Raw genomic sequence first — 16,347 nt, forward strand, 5'->3', positions numbered from 1 at the left:
TGGATTACCTGTTAGACACATACATACGTAACTAGGACAACAGTTGTAAATGTATGTTCATTCAAGTAGATATGAGCAGATCTGCAATCGAAAAGATAGATTTTAGTCGAATTACTAACTTTGAAGCGTATTGCACTACATAGTGACACATTACAATATTACAGGTGTATTTCTGAGTACAAATATGTACAGCGAAGTATTGCAACACTGAATCAATTCAAAACAACAGAAACTATAAAAAATCTCTTTAACAATGCAGAAAATATACATATTGCACATTTCAGGAACCATTTGAACAGTACCGAACTATTTTAAGCAGCACAGTACCACATTGAAGGCAAACAGCAAAAATAGCACTAAATTTCTATTGCAACTTCAAAAAAGGAGGCATAGAAGTTTCTTAAAAACACCTCTACCACTACACACAGTTCTAAGGTTACGTATTGCACAATCAAGTCAAAATGCATAAAACCACTGACAATAGGACATCGTATTACGGGGTTAGACTATATACAAAAAGTGTGCAATACAAAAGGGTCTTTATCTGGGTGGAAAACAACAGAATAAGGCAAGAATATGCAACCTGATAAAAACAAAATGTGTAATATGCAAAGGTAATGACAACATCTTTTTAAATTGTGTAAACATTATTCACATGCATATGTGCAATATTCAATACAACCAGAAAGGCTTAAACAAACATTTAGCTTCTTTTTATTATTCAGAACAAGCATCTTAGAATATGTGATGCACATAGTGGGTTTATGGTACATTATGTGTCTTAAGATATGGTTGCTTAGTGACTTCTTGAAAATGAGCAGATATAAATATTTTTTGTTGAAAGTAGAATCCAATGACTTTCAGTTTATGAAGAACATTAGCCTGTAGGATTTTAAATAAATAAATATTACTTGTAAAGGTTGTATAAAACTCTTGCAAAATGCATTTAAAAAGCAGAGTAATTCATGCAGGAGGCTTAAGGAGAAAAAACAATATTTTCTCGATTACAAGGCATAGATGTTGTCACTGGTGGTAACGTCAACAACAAGTGTTCCATTCATTCTCTTGTCCGACAGCTTGCCACGCCCAAACAGTGGCACCTCCATTGACTTGCCAGAGGCATCTATGGTACCTGACATGGTGCCTTGACCCATGAAACTGTCACATAACATTCCATCAGAGTAGACCTAAAGCATTAAATGCTGTTGGAGTTATCAAAGTACAGCAAAGTCATGTAGATAAACTGGGGTTGGTTATTGTTAAAAATTGGTCACAGAAGTATTTCAGGACAAAATTTACAAATTTTGGGACAGTTAAATATGTGGAAAAATAAGCTTAAAAAAAAACTTAAAATTTGTTTAAAGACATCACAGTTTTCAGAAAATGCACACCTACCTCACAATCATCTATCATTTTTGTTACCATTTACATCTAAAGCATACATACACCTTGTTTCGGAACCTTAATTGCATCTCATTTTAACAATAACAAATGTTCTCAAATTTTAAAAAAAGTTAGGAGAATATGAATGAAGGAATCAAGTTGGGGGGTATATGAGGTTAAGAGTGTTCACAGGTGCTAAGAAGCACTGTGATTGAACACCACATATCTTACAGAATACATGATAACTGAGTTTGGTTTCTTCCTGTAAAACAATGCAGAACAGTTGAATTTGGGATCAGCATCCTTCTTGAAAGTCTTGGACTTCACAAACTCCCCTTCACAGCCGATCAGCACATAAATATCAGCCACTGTATCACAAGATACAAAATTATATTGTTTTTGAATTACAAGACTGGATTTGGTTAATCTGAATCTTTGCTCAAATCGGACTAAACTTGAGGTACAAATGATTTGTAAAGTGGTTTAACTAATCGACATCGGATAAAACAGATCATCACCTAACCAGGAGTTTTATTTAGTCCAAACTGGTCCGAATTAACCAAGGTTTACTGTATATCCCAAGTGGTTTGTCTTGTTCATGACTTGATAGCAATGTAAAGTCATTTTCTACAAGACCAAAGTCTGTGTACAGCATACTGCACTCTAGATGTTGTGCGTTATATTTAACTTAAGATATCATAAAGCTTTAATATTTTTAAGCTTTAAAGAAAGCTGATAATAATGCATTGTTTTTAGGGTGCAGTTAACACAGGTAGCAAGTATCAAGAGACTGTGATATCCTATCATATTTTTCATGTGGTTGCATTACTATATAGACCATGATAAGCAGCATTAGATATGTATGCTCAGTATAAACACGATATTATGTGAAGCAGGTATGGTAACAATGTGCAAGCAGCCCACAAGCAAGTTAAAATCGATAATCACATATTTACATTTTCTTATAATTTGTTTGAGAAAAAAAGATAATGAGAGGAAAACTGAAAACTTCTAGACTTTAATTTCACACTGGTTGGATAACAGACTTACCGCTACCATCTGGTTTGCTGCAGTTTCTTCCCAAGACCACTTTGGTTGATGTGACCATTGTTGGGTAACCAGTGCAGAATGCAAAGCAGCCCTTGTCGGGGTATTTCGGCAAAAGAGCACTACGTAAAGATATAAATGACAAACTGAAGTATCATGCCAAAAATATCCATACACATATCAATATTGGGTAATAAGTGCTCATGTATATTGCTTATTTAGGTAGAAAAAGAGGAACATACAGTCAAGTGTATATTAAATATTGCAAACCTGTTTGACATTGGTTGCAAAAGACCAATACAACTTGACACTAATTTAAGGTTTAATAGGGTAAATGGGGTTCCTCTGTTATGTCTCTGCAAATCTATAACCCTTAATGGATTTAATTGATTCTTAAGTGCTACCGGTGATTTTATTTACATTTAATTATTACACAGTTGCCATTTTTAGTATTTTAGTGATTTGTACTGCATCATGAACCCATTTAACTGAGCAAATCTGAAGCACAAATAGGTCTTACCTTGCATTAAGCGATGTTTTGCAATAAAGTCGCAGAAGGAACTGGCCATCTACACCAGCTTCCTGAGTGGTGGGAATTACCACATATCTGCCCTGATAAAATAAAATCGGAAAAACTTGTGAAAACTTACTTTGTCTAAAAATGCAGATTATAAATCTTATAAAGGTTCAGAATTTTTGTGACACCATACATTTTCACCTTTTTATGGCCTAAAGTAACCTAAGAATACTTTATGTCTAAATCATACACTTTAATTAAACAAATTCATATATTTTTTACACTTTACACTTCTGCATTGACCTTTTAACCTATGGTAACCTTGGAAGACCTCTTATCTAAATTGCACCAATCAAATTGTTGTTTAAACTGTTGTGTTAAGTTTTTGGGACATAGAATACAAATGTACTTACAATGACATACAAAAGTCAGCTATACATTTAGCAGCGTCACAATCAACACATCAAAAAGTAAAATCAAAATACATAACACAAGGGTGTTATTATCTGTAACACCATTAAGTATTGCACAACATTTACTACAGACCTTTTGTAGTTCAAGTTTTCCAAAGGTGCATCGCTGTTGCAGATAAGGATAATCTTTGCCCTTCTCTAAAAGTTTGTTGACCCTGTATATCCGATTCTCTTCGATCTAAACAAAGACAGATCCCTGCTTTGGCAACTCGACAGGTGGATTAATGACCACACAAAAATTAAACAGGAAGTCTAATACATTTTTCATGTTTTTCGATAGGTGGGGTGTGGTGTGTTTTCCTGTGCTAATCGTGAAGCTGTGCTGAAGTGTATATAACTTATACTTGGCAGTGAAAACAAAGCACGAAATGTCAACAGCATGTTTTGGTAATGCAGCAAATACAAAACTAGCGCAGTGTCAAAATCCAAAGAATGGGGCTACCTTAAGATTGGCTGCAGGTTTTTAATCGTTGATAATACAACTAAACAAATCAATTATAACATTAATAAAAAGACAACACAAAAGACTGGTGAATGTACACAATAGCAATTAAACCTTTAAAAATACAAATTATTGAGTTGTAAATGGATAATTTAACCAAAAGAAAGTAATTGTTTGTTTTTCTTTGTACAAATATCCAACAACAAAAATTATCCTTAAACAGTAAAATAATGTTAGCTTAAAATCAATCACTAACTGTTTTCTTTATTTCAGCATGATAAAAATAATTAGAACAACAATTAAATCAGACATTATATATTCAGTAATAAGGACTTGGTGGTCATTAACTTGTTTACCTTGATTACATGAAACCCAATAGTGAGAACATTTGGTTCAGATATGTTGCAGTGCTGTGTTTCTTTTTGTTGCAACTGTACAAGAACACTTCCTTTGTTGTCGTCGGTGATATCGAAGCGAAATTGAGGATTTTGCACAAAAGTTTCCTGCAAAAACAAAACAAGTGAGCTTGTTTTGATGCGTAATTCTCCAGCTGAGGTGGGGTAAGCACTATTCAATCAGTTTTTAATTTTATTTTGGTCACACAGTTGATTTACCACACTGATTGAAATATATGATTGTTGAAAATAAGAAAAAATATGCAATTTTGCTTTTCTAAATAAAATGCTACATTGTCGGAGTACGTTCACAATAAATGTGGTTACTTAAAACGCAAAGCTTAGTTAAACTCAAACTCAAAAGGCTTTCATTGTTAATAAGTCAAAATTTATATTTGAAAAGATGTGCTTTAAAACAACATAACTGGCCACTACATGCATTGTTTGAAGAATTTTAGTATTTTTGCGCATTAAAGCTGCTATAAATTTATTGTTATTGACAAAAATTATAGGTATGACTTGTTTTGACAAAATAATGCACATTTTCAGCCTCTAAGCATGTTTGAATAGAAAAGCCGACGGCGTGAGCAGAGAAAATGAGAACAGGATATTACCCCGCCGCAATAAAATCATTTACAGAACATAACAATAGTTCACACAATGGGATGAGAACTTAGGAAATGATGAAAATTTGTTGTAGTCACGAACAAATTACATGACAGGCATGCTACAGCAGAATGAATGACAAAGTGATGACAGTTACCTTGTGGGACCCAGGGTATCTTTGAATCTTTGTACACAACATAACACTAAGTTACTGTTATACAGTGGTTATATTACCTGTTAAAATCATCAAAAGTTAACGAGTTAATTAAATTTTTGGTGCAATGTTTTACCAAACGCCGGTGTACTTGAAAAGGGGCTTAAAAACAGATATAACAAATACACCGATATTTTGCAGTTACATGAACTTTTTCCATAATACTACACAACATGTTCTAAACTTTGCAAAAAAGTACATTTATAATGCGCAATTTCATGGAAATTTTTTTGGTTAAATACTTTTTAGTCCTTTGCTCCAGCATTTTTGATTGTTTTACTAAGTACAGGGAACATTTATTTAAGACTTTAATGAGAAACCTATATAAAAGTTGGGATACTGGTTTTATGGTGAAGATAAAAAAAATACCATGTTCATTTCCAGGCATCCACCGGCAGTATTGACAGCAGGGTCAATGTCGGTTTTCCATGATTCAAAAAAGAAAGCTTCTCTCCATGCACCACCAAGCCATGTTGTGGACTGCATAATGCGGCAAATCGATAAATCAGTGAAGAATTTGCAAAAGTCGTCGAAAGACATCCTGATAAACAAAGATAAGAAGTTAATTGAAACCAGTAGTACCGAAAATCATTTGGAAAAAAATGTTTAGATTGATTGTTTTTGACAAACTGAAGTTGTTTAAAACCATTTAAACTGTTTACTAACCAGAATTCGCCATCAGAGTCAAAGGTCAAGCCCATTTTCTTCTGTTCGGACTTGCTAATTTCTTTCCACTCAGCAGAACTGTAAAATTGCACAAGCTTAATTTTTTCAACAGAATTACCCAATTTGTAGTTAAAAGAACCTAAATAAACGTCTTTCAATTGTATGAATGTACAGGCAATAAATGTGTAGTACTGCATAAATAAGTGACTCTTATTAACAATAAAATAGTTTGAGTCAAATTGTTGGTGGTTTTCTAATGCTGTACATATTTCAATATTCATAGGTCTCAGATTGTATAGGTTGTTTAAATTTGAACAGCAAATGTTTGAACATAACAAACAAATTACTTGTCACTCCATTTTCCACTCCATTCTTTTGTCCCTTCTGGATTCCGAAGTCTAACCAGCCGGATGCGATCAGATCTAAATACAATGGGGTTTTGGACATTTAAAGGATGTTAATCTATGCGTTGGATTGACACAAGCATTTCACATTTTAACTAAACATTCTAGTTATAGAAACAATGTAAAATAGTTTAGTCGCTAAACAGGAAATGTTGTTCATTTAATTTTCATTGTTATCAGCAAAAAACCTGAACATTTTATGTTCACATTGTTTCTGATATATGTGATCAAAAACAGGTGCAATAAAAAATGTGTATGTTTACAATTATTTTTACAAAAAGCAGTCAACATAATGTATCTGCAAAAAACGAACTTGCATTTTGCCCTAGGCACTGGCTCTAAATCAGTGGTTCTCAAACTTTTTTATTGTCGGGGCCAAATGGTATTTTTTAAGTGTGTAGGGAGCCGCAAAAAAACGAAACTTTGAGAAAATCACTAAAGATTATGACTTTAAAAGCTAAAATAGCAATCTTTGGTGGTTTTCTGAGGTCTGGTGCGAGCCGCAAAATAAGTAGTTGGGAGCCGCATGCGGCCCTGAAAACCGAGTTTGAGAACCACTGCTCTAAATGGAATGCTGCCTTTGTCACTATAATTATCATCTTTGACAAACTAGCAATAATATGTAACCTTTTTAGGCTGCAAATATAAATATTTTTGTCCAGGTTTGAACTTACTTGAAAAAGCTTAGTAGTCCTGTTCCCAGTTTAATCTCTTTGATAGCATTTACAGCATATGTGTGGCCCAATACCAATCCCTCTGGTGTTTCCGTGCCAAACTCTTCTGGAGTGGGTGGCTTGAAATAAAAATATTAATTCATTACAAATTTGTATCCAAAAACAAATTTTTAAAACTTAAATTTGGACAAAGTTTACAAAAAGCTCTAAAAGTAGTTTATGCTTTGAAGCAAAAGCGTACTACAATTTTTAATTCGAAACAGGAATAAAACAAAATTTCTACTTTAGTTAGTAATAAATTGAAAGGAAAAATACTAGTTTTAAAAGGATATACATTTATAACAGGTTAACAATGAAGCATATCAGTTTTTTTATCTGTTTGGGGTATTTTACTCCTTATTAGACCATAGTTTGGTTGTTAATTTCAACTGATTCAGGAGAATGAACTGATGTACATATAAAAAGCGGACCCTTAACAACTTACAGTGATCCAACAGGTTGCCATGGAAATGCCTCCAATGGATGTGTCAGTTAGCTCCATGAACAACTGGTTCTTTGTGTTAGCATCAGTGACTGTGTCACGTATATGTTGTGGCTGAACTATTCCACCAGTTAGATCTTGCAAGATTGAACCAGCATCCATTGAATTCAACGCTTCATAACACCCAACCAGTCTTCACAGTCATGGAAAACAAAAAAAATAGTGCAAATTCGTGTCCAGAAAATCCAGAAAAGAAATACAAAATAAAAGTTTTGCTTAACAAGCAAAAAGTTAGTGCAAATGTATACCCAATTAAATGAAACAGCTGAAACAGTTTTGTTATTAGACAATAAAATGTAAAAAAAGAAAGATTCTTGCTTCTGATCAGTAGAATATTAGCTTTTTTCCACTTTTTATCGACAGTCCACCACATGTTTGCTTTTTGCAGAAACTGACGATGACTGTTTTTTAAAAGGCGAAATATATATTTCTGTTATTCAATGAAAGGATTTATGCTTTTTACCTGTTTTTTATACAACAGTCCAATATTCCTGATTAAATGATTTGTTTCTAATGGCATGTCCACAATAAAATGTTGTTAATTTATGGCAAAATTTTGTTGCCATAAGGTTTTTGGGGCAAAGTAACTAAAATGAAGATTTTGAAATGAAGACAAAACCAAAACTAAAAGATTGAAAACAAAAGCACAGTAGCGTAGGTATAAACACAGTTTGACAATTTCTCAGAAAATTGCTTTCAACAGTGGTGGCATTTTAACAGGAAGAGAGTGTTTAGGTGTTTCCTTAGCTGCATAGATATGGCCACAAACCTTTGCTTCTTTAAAATTATAAACAAAAACACCCTATAGTATCCCATACCTACAGTTCTATACGATACAGTATATATAGTTTGTATTACATTGAACACTCAATATCAAAGTTGGTGTGATAAAGATTTTTTATTGTTTATAGTCAGGGTTGCCATACCGTCCTTATTTCTAAGATTTGTCCTTTTTTTGAAGGGTTATGTCTTAGAAAAGTTTATTGTCCTTATTTCTAAGAAATGTCCTTATTTTTGACTGTAGTCCTTATTTTGTCTTATTTTCAACAGTTACTATAGTCAAACAAGTAAAAGTAACTGCTACATGTAAAAGTAAACCTAGACCCGGCCTATTGTGAGATGCACTTAGTATTTTCTACGAACAACGAGTTGCTGGAACGGATTGTTTCTGGCCATAAAAGTGCAAATATTATGTCATGGCTCGTATAAATGCAAAGATTTGTTCAATAACGTTTGTTTCGTTTCACACAATAATTTAAAGTTTCGGTTGTCCTTATTTTGGGTTTCAAGTCGATGGCAACCCTGTTTATAGTGCACAAAATCTTGTTAAACCATGTCATTATGTAAAAGCAGTTGATTATCCTTTTTTTGCCAACCAAGTTTTAAATTAATGGCATATTTTAAATGCACTTTGACATAAAATTTACTGATGTATTTTGTTAGATTTTTGTCGTTCAACAGCCACAAAACATTGGGTTAAAAATCTTTAAACTTACTTCGCATAAGCCTTCTCCATTAGTGCACTCCAAAATTCATTGCTTTCAGTGGAGTTAACACCACACAGCTTTCCATCTTTACATGGAAGTCTGTCATCTACTACTACCTCAATCCATACACCAAACCTCCAAAAGCTAAAACATATGAAACATTTGTTGCAGTTGATAATTAGACTGATAGTAAAAGCAAAAAAAGAGTTCAGTAGCTCGTTTTAAGTGTCACTGGGTAAAATAGCAACCAGTACAGTTAATAAACACTTACCCTTTATTTTTATTTGTTGGTATGTATCCATGCCCCCATATACGTTAAAGACAACCGCAAGAAACATTAAACAAGCCATGTTACATGGCCATGCTGCCAATAATTTGCATTTCACAATGTATAACATGATATAACACAGTCTGGAACATGCCATGTACACATGACTTGTAGAATAACACTGCAGGTTTAAGGTAACAATATATGCATGCAAAACTTACTTTATAGAAAGTATATACAAACACATATATATATATATATTACCGAAATCTAAAAACACCAGAGTAATCTCCTGGTCTTTCTGTGTTCCACTCTTGAGTAGAAATATCAGGAACAACCTGAAAAGTTTGGATGTTAAAGTTTAGTCGAAGTACGGTTTCACAAATTCACTATGTAAGATTTCTTGTTCAAACCAGCTAGATGGTGCAAATTTGAGCTACTAACAGGGTGATAGAGCAAGCAAAAGAATGATGGTGTAAACATTTTAAAATTATCTATTGTCTTCCACCAACAACTAAAATCCCCCCCTCATTCCATTGGGTTGGAGCCATTTTTCTTAAGTTGCTTGCTCAGGAAAACACAAGTGGATGAGAGAGGATTAGAACCAACAAACTTATGAACACAAAGTCTTAGCCTAAGTTATTTGTTTACTTACTCTTTTCCACAAATCTTCATAGTTGGCCAGAACTGAACATGCTGCAATAAATGAGGAGCTACCAAACTCTCCACGAATCAAATCCATGGACGAGGTCCCTTCAATAACCAACCGTGGTGCATTACACAATTCCTACAAGAGATTGAACATTAGTATTAAAAGCTTCAACAAATTATTGGGCATCTTACGGAAGGTCTTTTCCACACAATTGAACCAGCATCAGTGTTCTTTAAAAACAAACTTGTAGCCAAAGGTTTGAATTCAGGATCCTCAAAAGGCTGAGAACTGTCAATGCATTGTTTGCGAATGACTTGGTAATGTTGGTTAGTGTAATACTCCAAGTTTTTCTGATAGTAATCCATTTCACTGCAACCCAGCAATAACAGTTGTTTTTTTAATATAAAACTTGCAACAATCTGCAAAGAAAAACAAAACAAAGAAAAAGTGTGGATCTTACAAATATAGTTTTTTTTGTCCCTCTAATGTGGAAATTGTAAATCACTAAAGTGGAAATCTTGTATGCTTTTTGGTTCAACATGCTATCGAATTAAACAGGATTTACAAAATTAAACAAAACAAAGCACAAGGTTTTACTATCACAGTGAAGGACAGTTCTTATTTGTAAACTTATCAACAAAACTTCATATTTTTAGCTCAAGAAGCCTTGTTTAAATTTAAACATGCCTACAGAGAACTTGACATGTACTGTAAAGAAAACAGGTTCTTTCACCAGACGAAATAACTCAAGCCAAAATAAACAGTTAAAGTTCTCTATTAATTCCTGAAATAAATTTTAAATCGACTCTTATAAGAATCAAAAACGTTTATCAAATTATACTTTGGTTCAGTTACAATCAGCATAGCCTGGTTATTTTTTGGTTGTTAGGGACAAATAAAAGTACGCCGAATTTAGTCTGTTATACCTTGTTAGCTTCAACTTCGCTACCACACGCTGCAGTGTGCACATTTGGTAGCCTTCTGACGTGATCATTAAACCGTGACGACGACAACACCGGATGCTTACTCACGCGTGTCTATAAAATAGAAATCATACAAAACAAAAACAATTTTTTAGTGCAGACATTTTTAACACTTTTGTAACTCAAAAATTTGTAATTTTAAGAAATTCTACTAATTGCATGTTGCAGATGAATTAAAAAACAACATTTTTGTTGAGTTATTTACACTGTAGACCCAAAAATATTTTATTTTTAAAAAGTCGGAATTTTCATTTATTTTTCAGCGCATTTCTAATTCCATAAAAATGCAAAAACTAATCAATTTTTGGGTTGAGTAGGTTTTTATAGTTAAGCGTTAAGGGCGCTAATGTCAATATACGTGGCCTTGACGAATGCAGAACGCTCCTTAGTGCACGTAACCAAAGAGGGGTTCACGGACGCCTGCCATACCGCATTTTTGTGGTCTCCTGCTTAACTGAAAAAGGTAAACGCTTCCGCAGTGATACAAGGTCAGTAAAAAGCCTAAACCTGAAATTACGTCAGTTAAGTTTTGAACTTACCGAAACGACTCTTGGCGAGACCCAAATGCAAACAGTAGACCCCGCAAAATTGGGGAACCAGAATTTGTCATTTATGTACCCTTGTTGTATTACAAAGCCAGTGCAATTTAGTTTTACGGCCTCAAAGGTACAATAGCACCGCCAGCACAAGCTTGTAAAATGGTCGTCCGTTGGATGCTGTGTTTGCCGACCCCATCGCGTTTTGCGCCCATAAAAATCCCAATGAAACGACACTGGAATCTATTAATTATTTACCTGAGAAGCTAATTTAACAGACTATTGTTCAGTTTGGCGTGTACGCTTGTTTTATATCACTTTTCTTGGCATATATTTTTTCTATTAGTGTTTAGTCCGCTTGGCAACCGGCGTGGGGCTGTTGTTAAAAGTTTTGTTGCGAATTGTTCGTGCGTTTTCGGGACAGGTTGTTAGGCAGCAAAAACACACAAGCCTTTTTGTCACCGAAACAGTCACGTCGTTAGTTGGGTGAAAGCGTTCGCAAAGATTCTAGACAGATCATAGGAAGACGGCCTGCTCAGCATACGCATCTTCACAGTCTCAACAAATGAAAAGGAAAAGATAAATAAAGTAGAAAATACGTTTAGGTGGACTTACTGACAAAATTGTAATAGAGATCAGAAGCATAGAGGAGACAAAAAGCTTTTTATTTGCGTAAATATTCTTCCAGTTTTGTTTCGTTTGGACGTTGGACATTAAAACATGAACGAAACAAATTACATTATGCAGTTATAGATGGCTAGTTGATTTGCTAAATGGAAGTAAGGTCGAAGTGTTTGCAACGCAAACTAACCATAAATTACAGTCACAGAAAAGTTGCACGATTTTGCTGAGTGTGAATTGAAAGTTAGGAATAGAAAAGGATGATACAAAACTAGTTCATTTTTGAGTCTTCAAATAGTAAAAAAAATAATAGTAGTTTACATAATGCACAAAAGTGTACAAAGGGAGGGTTTAGAAATCATTCAAGGAATAACAGGCCCCGGCTTATTCACACAATTATTGTGAAACGCTTTGTAGGTAGTTTCAAGTTGTGGAGAATTTAGATCTCCATGCCTTGCACTGCCTTCAAGGCATTTCATATCCTCGACAACCAACAACTTAGAATTTATAGTTGTGGTATCCGGATACCAGCAGCACTAACGCTGCGAGGCAAAAATACCCTGTTTTATGCTAAAACCTGATGACAGTCTAGGTAGCATAACGACAAGGTATCAACGGCCCGTTGGCATAACCAGCGTTGGAGATTTACAAGACATTAAACATACTTTGTATTAGTCAACCTTAAAAGGGCAATTTATCCGAACTATTAACACGGTAAGTTAAATTTTCTACAGTACGTTTGGCTAATAAACTAGTGTTTTACTTGGAGTTATGACTTCTTTATTCATGTAAAAAGTAATTCAAATATTATATCATGGTTTGATCTGTTATTTTGTATTGGTCTTTTGTTCAGTAGTTTCTTACTAAAGCAATTTTGACTAAATATTAAGTATGCGGAGTTCGGTAAGCGACACCGTATTTGTAATACCTCGACACTGTTAATTGTGAAAAATAAATAGCGAAAAATAATCGCATACAAAACCTCAGATACACTATTTTAACAATTTCAGTTTCGTTAGTTTCACACGATGTCGTTTTGTTTCTGGCAGATGTCGTCGATGAAACCATAACAAATCCACCACTACTGGCAAAAGAGAGCAACAAGACTCTTTCCTGATGTGAAGACATGACGAAAATGACCAAAGAACCAATTAAAGCACTGTAATTTATTCCAAAAGATACCATTGCGCTAACCAATTTGTAATAGCATGCGGCGGCCATTACCACAAATTGATATATATTGTGACGAATCGTAACAAAAAATGCTGCTTTTTTACTGTAGGCCTATTTGTATAAGATAAAAAAATACAGTTGCCTAATTTTAGCATAGTTTCATTTGCGGATTTTATACAGTTACACCCACTCTAATACCGAAACTTTACAACTTATATATCGTCTATCGTTACAATGATGTTGGTTTTTATATTTTTATTTTTTATTTTAATGTGACTATTTTAAGTGTTTATATATTTTTTTTTTAAATATATATTTTAAAAACATATTTGCATCAATCCAACAACATAGATTATTCTCACATGGGTCAAGCATTTTAGCCATGTACGTTTTCAAACAATATTAAAGTTCGCCTAAATATAAATTTTAATACTGAATCCGCTTAGTGTACATTTGTTCTAACAAACGCTACGTTTATTATCATCAATTTAAACTGTAATTCGTTTTGATTAAGCCACTTTTCAAATTTGTGTGTAGCGTTATTAAAATTAAATTTCCCGTGCTTTTTTTACATCGAGCACCACGTGACCACAAACGCTGGAGGTTGATGAGCGCAGTTAGGTTTTAATCGTTTGCAAGCACATAAAATAAATGGGTTGCCGTCAGACACGGCAAATTCCAGGAGTGAACTTTTGACCTTATGCTCGTGAGCTTGAAAGTCATGTCCTATGGTTTTGTTTCCAATTAAACTAAATTTTAATTGTACGAGTATGTTACGATCGTAGTTAACATTTGTGGCATATTTTAACACTCCTTCGGTCTGTTAGTAAATATAAAATTTGCTCTACTTGTTTTAATTTGTAACATAAATTCATGTTAACAAACTTTCTAAAATTGTTCATGCAACAATTAACAAACCATTAGTTTTGGTGTACTTTACTTCAAAAAGTCACAAGCCTATAACTTAAAATTTAGGCAAAATATGTAAACTAGGCCACAGTTTAACAAATTTATAAACCAGACTTACCTATACCCTCCAGGTCGCATAGCAAGGTCAAATCAAATCGATTCTTAATAGGCATGCAGACAATAAACCATGTTAAGTAAACCACTGGCTGTAAATTAATGATGAGAAACATAGTGACAGTGTTTGTCGTTCCAGTATAGCTGGTAGCCCGATATGAAAATATGTTCATTACTTCGCGCGACAGTTTATGTAAACGCGTCGTACAAATGACAGACAGTTAATTTACGAGCAGGCATAGCCCGATTATATGTACTCGCCATAAGCCGTGGTCCTGCTAATGCTCAGCTCACTGCGCACGTGTTTGCACAGTTCGACGACCCTATACAGGCAGAATGTGCATTCCAAAGACGCCATAAAACGCATTCTGAAACCAACATGCTCCTTTTTAAAACAGTGGGCTCGTTTTTGAGACGTTTTTTGCTGTAGGCATAATTTAGGACCAGCGCTGATAACTTAATAGAGAAATCTTGCGAAGTCCTAATTAGCTTAGTAATTCAGAGCTCTGGAAAACATTTTTTTCTCCATAGATTTTTACGGGCACGATTAATAAACTGATTTTTACGGGCACGAAATAAAACTTGTGTTTCTGCAACGAAATTTAAAATTTAGTAAAAAATTGATATTATTGCACTCGCCTTTTCATTGTGTTGCATAATTGCTTTTAGAAGTAGAATAAACATCGAGTCACAAAATTCTTCGGCCGAAAAACGCTTGATCCCGTGTTCAGGATCACATGACAAGCTCAGACATATTCACGAGAGACAGAAGAATCACATGATCAGTTTCCTCATTTGCTGATCCAATGTTGGTTTAAATTTTCTGATTGTCACACAATTAAATAGATTAAAGAGATTTTTTTTAAATGTAGCCATCAACAAAATTTTTAGCTCTTCCAGCAGTTTTTATTAAAGTATGCCAACGTTTCCATGTCCCATACGTTATGTAGGCATTTTGCCCAAAATCCGAAACCGAAGTTAAAACGAAACTTATTCCGTGGATCGCTTATGCCAATATTGTGATCTGCTAGTACCAAGCCAGGGGGAGAATAAACAAAAGCGCAAGGCAAGTGACAATTGGGGCAATTTGGTCGGGTAGAGAGAACCGGACGCCCGCGAAACAGCATGTGCGTCCGGTGTACGTTTTACAGCCGGAGTAAACGAGCCTTAGGTCTGGCCCGTTTAGCATGTTGACCCAGTCGCAAATCTCAGCCAGTCGCGGCGAAAAAACGCCAGGCGGGTTTGTCCACGCAGTAAAATCAGCGACGCCCGCTAAGGCTCTTCCTAAAGTGTATGCGCACCTGCTGGTTTTCTCGAGAAACAACTTACCTATTGCTAAAGCGACCACGACGCTGACCACATTAATAAGCAGTAAAATGGTAGACCTCGCTTGTTTATAGCGACAATATGATATACTCTACAACGAATCGTGAGTAATAAGGGAAAAGGGTCGTTTCTCAATGCTTTTGCCTTATTACGGTCTTCAGGTATTTATAAGTTATGGGTTTATGTGTGTGATGTCACTGTGTTGGCACGAAAAAGCAAATGTAACTATAACGGGTTTCTGGACGCATTTGTAAAATTTAAAAAATGTACTTAGGTTTTAGGCGTTGCGTAACATTTTTTTGTAAAACAAAATTATCGTTCCTTTATGACGCATCTAATTAAATTGCAGACAAAAACGAATTACCTAAACTAATATATGACGTGAATTTATGCAAACAATACATTAAAAAAATTGCAAAATTCAATTGCAAAAACATATATTAACAATTTTTCAGCAACCTTTGAAAATCAATTTTAAAGTTTACACTGTTAACACATTTTTAACAAGACTTGACCAATCATTATAAGACTCTAAAATAGGAAAAAATGTCGCAACTCAATACAGGCAAACTTGTTAAAAAGGTTTTTCTCAGGGCGCGTGGTACAATACGACAACAAAACACGGCATGGTACAGACTGTTTAATTGTTCGTATTGTTGTTGCATGCGTTGGTCGGCGGAGAATCTTTGAAGTCGTCGGCAACAGTGTTTAATTTATGTTCTCCCATTGACAAAACAACCAGTTGCATTGTCCAAGCGGCATCGACAGATCTTCGCCCGTTTGTGACATAATTGCCAGCAGTCGCGCTGCACCCGTCGAAAATACACCGAATCCCGCTGATACAACTTCCCCCCATACAACTTGCAGTTTTGTAGAGACTTGTGCCTTCGCTAATCGATGCTGAAACCGCGCATTT

General features: G+C 34.6%; 1 protein-coding gene across 4 annotated transcripts; it reads right to left on the minus strand.

Moving 5' to 3' along the window:
- Positions 1-150: 150 nt before the first annotated feature.
- On the minus strand, positions 151-14,205 carry LOC145218866 (calpain-5-like). Of its 4 annotated transcripts, XM_080086262.1 has the most exons (18): positions 14,110-14,205; positions 10,696-10,806; positions 9,961-10,138; positions 9,773-9,904; positions 9,382-9,455; positions 8,859-8,993; positions 7,306-7,495; positions 6,822-6,940; positions 6,091-6,165; positions 5,744-5,821; positions 5,447-5,618; positions 5,021-5,047; positions 4,219-4,365; positions 3,494-3,598; positions 2,951-3,042; positions 2,434-2,552; positions 1,615-1,751; positions 151-1,187 (listed from the first exon to the last, which is right to left on the minus strand). In XM_080086262.1, exons 2-18 carry the CDS (start codon positions 10,761-10,763, stop codon positions 1,005-1,007), a joined length of 2,031 nt encoding a protein of 676 aa, XP_079942388.1. In that variant the 5' UTR covers positions 10,764-10,806; positions 14,110-14,205; the 3' UTR covers positions 151-1,004. The 4 variants fall into 4 exon arrangements, with proteins under 4 accessions (XP_079942388.1, XP_079942389.1, XP_079942391.1 ...); XM_080086263.1 differs by lacking the exon at positions 5,021-5,047 and having other exon boundaries at positions 14,110-14,204; XM_080086265.1 differs by lacking the exon at positions 5,021-5,047 and having other exon boundaries at positions 9,961-10,188; positions 14,110-14,204.
- Positions 14,206-16,347: the final 2,142 nt, after the last annotated feature.

The sequence above is a fragment of the Phallusia mammillata genome, chromosome 3 (assembly GCF_965637545.1).
Source record: "Phallusia mammillata chromosome 3, kaPhaMamm4.hap1.1, whole genome shotgun sequence".
NCBI lineage: Eukaryota > Metazoa > Chordata > Ascidiacea > Phlebobranchia > Ascidiidae > Phallusia > Phallusia mammillata.

Excerpts from the sequence above, each read along its gene's own strand:
- LOC145218866 (XM_080086262.1), bottom strand. The coding sequence starts at position 10,763 with ATGATCACGTCAGAAGGCTACCAAATGTGCACACTGCAGCGTGTGGTA. Across the intron at positions 9,456-9,772 it reads ATGAAGATTTGTGGAAAAGA|GTTGTTCCTGATATTTCTAC; the intron begins GTAAGTAAACAA and ends CAAACTTTTCAG. Across the intron at positions 6,941-7,305 it reads TGGCAACCTGTTGGATCACT|CCACCCACTCCAGAAGAGTT; the intron begins GTAAGTTGTTAA and ends TTTTATTTCAAG.